Here is a 6,202-nt window from a genome sequence, read left to right as displayed (position 1 = left end):
ATGGTCCTGAAATCATCTGAACATCCTGTGGCTGTCAATAAACTTGAAATGTGTGTCGCCGATGTAAGAGCTTGGGCTATCACCAACAAGCTTATGTTGAACGATGCGAAGACTGAAATTGTGCATTTTCATTCTCAACACAGAAAAGCTTCTTCTCTTCCTCCACTATGTATTGGTGATGCCAATATCAAAGCATCTGATTCTGCCAAAGATCTTGGAGTTGTGTTAGACAGTACATTACTTCTGAAGCAACACGTCCGTAACATCTGCCGTGCTGCTTCCTTCGGTATTCACAAAATTGGAAAGATACGTAAATATCTTGATCGACCTGCCACTGAGCGTTTAATCCATGCATTCGTCACGTTAAGACTGGACTGTAACAATAGTTTGTTGCATGGTCTTCCAGCTGCTCAGATTGCATCATTGCAACGTGTGCAGAACGCGGCAGCAAGACTTGTGACTTTGACTAGACGTCGAGAGCACATAACACCAATACTTCGCCAGCTTCATTGGCTTCCGATCCAGGATCGCATTTGCTTCAAGATCCTACTCACCGCTTACAAAGTTCGCCATGGTATTGCACCCAAGTACATTTGTGAACTATTATCGGACTATACTCCGGCAGTAAATCTTCGCAGTTCTTCGCAGCTCCTCTTCAGGCCCGGGCCTCGCACCAAGACCAAGTACGGTGATCGGGCCTTCGCCGTCGCAGCACCCCGATTGTGGAACAATATCCCAAAGACAATCCGGGGTGCTTCATCGGTTGGCAGTTTTAAATCTAAATTGAAAACATTTTTGTTCAAATAATTTGTCGCCATAACATTATTTGCCGTGTGTCTGAAATACGTTTTGTTTAAGGTTACATTACTGTTACATTTGTGTGCATAAACTGTTGTTTTTAAAGGATATTTTGTTCAAATAATTTTTGCCATAACATGTCGTGCGTCTGAAATATTATGTTTTTGCGTAAGGTTACATTACCAAGCCAAAATAAACGAATTTGTTGTTATGGTTTATTCATTTTCCAAAAGACAAACTGGAAAAGCTGATATGATTATCTTGTGTAAGTTTAGGGTTTTCCAAAAATAAAAACACACCGAGACAGTGTAATATTCTTCCCGTGTGTCCTGCGTTTGAGTCTACAAGTCTTATCTAGTGTCAATTGAAAGTGATTTAATCAAATCAATACAGCATTGATTTTAACCGGAGATTCTATTCAATTCACTTGTGGTCATGTCCCACTCGATTATACATATTCGTAATATTAATAATGAATATGTAAATAGTTCAAAGGTCAAAGTGGGTGTGTTTTACCTAGACATGGCGGTAACTCATTTAACACCATAGAATTTATATTTATCTTTAATATACTTATAGAACAAATGTACTGAACCAAATCAACGCATATTCAAGGGGGTGACACTAAATTCACGGTTGTTCTATTAGCAACGCAAAATCTATGAAAAATTCAGCTGGTTTACTAGCTAGAAAGTGAGGCCAGTTATCGATCCGTTATAGCTCGTTATGAATAATTCATGTTCGACCCCTTGGATCATGTTAATTGAGTTTGGCAAATAACCACGTGGTTAGTTTTGCGAACTGTGCCTGTTCAATGAGAGTATAGCGCGCCCCCAATACATCTGGGCACAAAACAGGCGAAAACGATCCAGTTTAATGAAATGGCGGACGGGTATTCCCATCAGGCACCAGTGATATGTTTTTCAAAGAAAGTCTACTAATTTGATATGAAATGACATTTTGCAATAGCAAAGTCAAAATTAGGACTTGCTGTCAATAATATGAAGGAAATATGTGACAGAGGCAAGGTGGGAAATACAAGTAGTATTTAAGTTATAATAACCTTTGATACCCGACCTGACCTTCCATCATGGCGCCTTATTCGTCTTTATGTATTTCTATTATGCTCTCAAGTAAAATAAAATACCAATCTGCTCTGAGCAGACAATGTTACTTGGCTCCCAGCATGAATTATTGATTTTATACGGAAGTAAAGAAATGCACAGTGTATGTGCATGATGTGCAAGCATACTCCAAATATTTACGGTAAATCTGAATAGTGGTCACATGTTAACATATCATGTGTTCGGGAAATCACGTGGCAACATTTTAAGATTTCAGGCTTGTTTACTAGTTAATTGCCATTTGTACTCTTTATTATTTATCTTTGTTAATTCACATATATTTTAAATGCTGATAAATCGTGGTTGGCTACCCATGATATCTGTTAAATTCAATGTTTTATGAATATAATTCTACCACGCAGAGGGGGGTCACGCAGCAGAATTTCACATCACCTGACTTAGGTACATTTCGAAGCTCTGCTCTTCAAATTCATGTAAATTTCAAAGTTTATACATTTAATATATTTAATATGATACTAATTTTTTGTTATAACTAACTGGTACACGAAATATACTCGCTTATTACCTATACAGAAAGGTGATTATCAGCCTTCACTCAGCAAATTGACATGCCCGGCAGATGCAGCCATTCTCCGTCTGGATAACATGACTGTCGCCCTCAATACGTCTGGGCGCAAATTTAAATAATAATACGCTATTTACATATCAATGCGGCCTCATGCTAATTAAAGCTGCCCCATCCAGGAGTTCATCTATGGCATATTCCTGGGTACCTTCCTCGACCTTTTTTGGTTGGGGTTAGGCCGCAGATTGTTGTAGTTTTTCTACATCTAGTCTTGTGGCCTGTAATGTACTGCATTTTAGGTGCAAAATATCCTTGGTTGAACTTAATTTGTAAGACCTCATGGCTCTTGTTTTGTTACCTACTTTGTCGGAATCTGCGTTATTTGGGAGAGGGGGGACAAAGGTAGATTGACATCCTCGTCCTAATTATACAGGCTTTAAAACATAATACAAACTAATTTGCATTATTCAATAAAGGTGTTCTTGGTGTCATTCAATACACACAAGTATTGTTTACCATCTTCATTGAAATCTAAAATGCATAAACTTGCATAATAATTTATGCTGATCGTGTAAAATATATTAAACTTAGATGCATTTTAAGTTTGTTGAAATGTCCAAAAAGTCAAATAATGTGGCCAGTGTTTCTAAATATGAACATGTACTTCTCTTGTTCAAAATTTATTGACCTGACCAAGATTATCTTGACCTGACCAAGATTATCTTGACCTGACCAAGATTATCTTGACCTGTCCAGATTATCTTGACCTGTCCAGACTATCTTGACCTGTCCACATTACTTGATATAATCGACAGTTGACCAGACTTTGAACAAAAGAAATACAATAGATAATGGAACAAAAGAAGAGGGCTAGACGTATATGTGTGCATAAATTGTTGTTTTTAAAGGATATTTTTAAATAAGTTTTCTGTGCTGGTTCATAGTGTTTTATAAATTGTTTTTAAATATTTACAGTGGTATACTAAGTTGTCAGGCTATGTATCTTGATATTTGTAAAACTTATTTTGTTATTTTAATGTACAGCGCTTTGAAACTGCGTTTATAGCGCTTTATAAATGTATTTTTATTATTATTATTATATAAGCCCCTTTTTATAAATCCAAAATTTATTTTTATTTTATTTTTTTAACTGGACCTTTGTCTATTCAATTGCTTGTAACTTTACTTCTTGGGGTCACATTGGATTCAATGTGGTGTCATAATGTGCAGGATTAACTAGTGCATCTATTAAAAAAGCAAATCTACTCCAATATTGTTCAGTTTTGAAATTGTGATTATTTTTCTAAGTGTAAGGATACTTTATTGGCGCAGTATACATGCATTGCTGCCTCCAGTTGTGTACATGCAGTAGACAACAAACACATGTATATTGTGCAGTGCGCACATAAAGTATTCATACACTTAAAACAAGCGATTTTAAAGGGTCTAACTTAAATTATCAAATAAAGTTATTAAGGGGGCACTACACCCCTGCCCAATTTTGTGCCTTTTTTTGCATTTTTCTCAAAAATTATAGCGCATTGGGGACAAGTAAGATATGTATATTATAGGGGCAAGGACTACAACTGCTGCATTGGAAATTTTATTTCAGCACAGACAGCAGTTGTGGAGTTACAGTCAAAAATGAGGGAAAACCAACTTTTGCTCAAGAAATCAATAACTACTTGCTTTGAGTTGCTGAATTTTTAGTACAGTAGTTGTAGCACTTGCCCCTATAATATACATATCTTACTTGTCACTAATGTGCTATAATTTTTGAGAAAAATGCAAAAATAGGCACAAAATTGGCCAGGGGTGTAGTACCCCCTTAATAGATGGAAAATGTACATTGTTCTGCGTATTTTGACACCTCATTCAACATGATGCTATTTTATTCCCCCCTCCAGTTATACCATTTTGAATGAAAAATTAGAGCATTTCAAAAGTGACATAATTCAATATTTCCTCCTTCAGGGTGATTCCAGCTGGCTTTTGTAACAGCCTTATTACAACATGACAGATTAACACCTGTGTTTTGAGAGGGAAGTTTATGCAAATTTTGTCACTTTTGAAATGCTTTTTTCTCCAAATTGGTATCAGTTACAGAAATAGTGTCACATCGATCATGCCGAATTAGGTATCAAAATATGCTGAACAAATTTTCCCATCTATTGACTACATTAATTCTGGTAATTTAGGTTTATTGCTGTTGCTTTTAAATGCGATTTTTGTGTGCAGTTTATTTGCCATCTACAGTGGACAGAAAAAATACATGCATTGCTATCTACAGTAGACAGCAAGTAAATACATAGACTTTTCCGTAGTCCACTTGCCCATTGTGCATATTCTGGCTATTGCATTTTTACTTAAAACTCTGATTTAATTAATTTGTGCACAATTGAATACCTGAGTGGAAGAAGGGCCCAACTCCAATTTTTTACAAAAATGAGTTAGACCCAGCATTTTATTGCCAGCAGACAGTTCTTCCTTGTGTGTGAAAGATGAGCCAAAATCCACTCTCTAAATAGTCTTCCACGTACACTTAATCATGGTTTTCACAGAAGAAAGGCCCAACTCCATGGAGTTGGGCCCTTCTTCCACAAATATTGGGTTAAAGTGGAATTTTGTTCATCCATGAAAACTGCTTTTCACTACAATAAACTTTCTTGCTAACATATCACATGTGCAACTAATGGATAATTATCAAATTTCTGTAGCTTTTTATAACACATCTGGTTACGGAAGTGGCACTTACAGTATATTAGTGGAAGAAGGGCCCAACTCCAGCTTGTATTAAGACCTGTACCGTTGCCATGGAAACATCATATATAATTTTGAATGTATGTAATATTGTATATTCATGTGTTAAAGGTCCCCTGAAGATGACAACATTATGTCTATAAAACTTTTCCAAATATTAAGTTTTTCCTTAATATCTCAAAAACAGTTTTGATGGAGTTGGGCCCTTCTTCCACTCAGGTATTCAATTGATAGATGTTCATATCTGATCTTTAGTTCAGTCACCGTACTCCCTCTGTTTGTTAGTTTCCCAAGTGGACTACTGACTTTGACTTGTGGTTAACATTTTTAACATGGGACTCTATGGAGAGTTAGGCCAATTAGGCATAGTCTAGTAAATGCATTGCTATCAAATTAGGGGGTGACCACATTCGTGTATACAGTAAAAACTCGATAGTTAGCATATGTGCTTACTATCGAGCGCTTTTAAAACATGAAGTGCACCATCCACAAAAGTGTAAAGGGTTTTGAGCAAATCATTGATACACATAGTTATATGCAAACAAGTAAACCTGCAAATTTGTGTCTCAAACCCATTGGCCCAGTTGGTAAAGCGCATACGACTTTGGTACAATTTCATGTTTTCAAAGCGCCGATAGTAAGCACATATGCTAACTATTGAGTTTTTACGGTATATATATAGATAATTCTGGATGTTTGGGTGCATTGTATAAGTGACATACTTAACAACTTACAATAACCCCAAAAAATGGATATACGCAACATATATAGAGGAAAGAATTCATAGTTTATTATTCTATATACAACTATACAATATATTCACACAAATATATATACACAAATATATATAACAAGTATAATTTTTCAGGTGACTAACTTTGGAATATATATACATATTTTGCCAAACAGATTAGATATCTATATGACCCTTCATAAATTTAATATTTATTAGTACTGATACTATGATCAGCTCGTAATAGAATGATTTGATTTT

The 6,202-nt window shown here is 35.7% G+C and overlaps 1 protein-coding gene across 1 annotated transcript; it reads left to right on the top strand.

Moving 5' to 3' along the window:
• Window positions 1–807, top strand: LOC140169516 (uncharacterized). Its single transcript, XM_072192777.1, has one exon. The coding sequence runs from the start codon at window positions 1–3 to the stop codon at window positions 805–807; it is 807 nt and encodes a 268-aa protein (XP_072048878.1).
• Window positions 808–6,202: the final 5,395 nt, after the last annotated feature.

The sequence above is a fragment of the Amphiura filiformis genome, chromosome 14 (assembly GCF_039555335.1).
Source record: "Amphiura filiformis chromosome 14, Afil_fr2py, whole genome shotgun sequence".
Classification (NCBI taxonomy): domain Eukaryota; kingdom Metazoa; phylum Echinodermata; class Ophiuroidea; order Amphilepidida; family Amphiuridae; genus Amphiura; species Amphiura filiformis.
The sequence above is the reverse complement of the archived record's forward strand: the minus strand, read 5'-3'. Positions and strand labels throughout refer to the sequence as shown.

Excerpts from the sequence above, each read along its gene's own strand:
- LOC140169516 (XM_072192777.1), top strand. The coding sequence starts at position 1 with ATGGTCCTGAAATCATCTGAACATCCTGTGGCTGTCAATAAACTTGAA.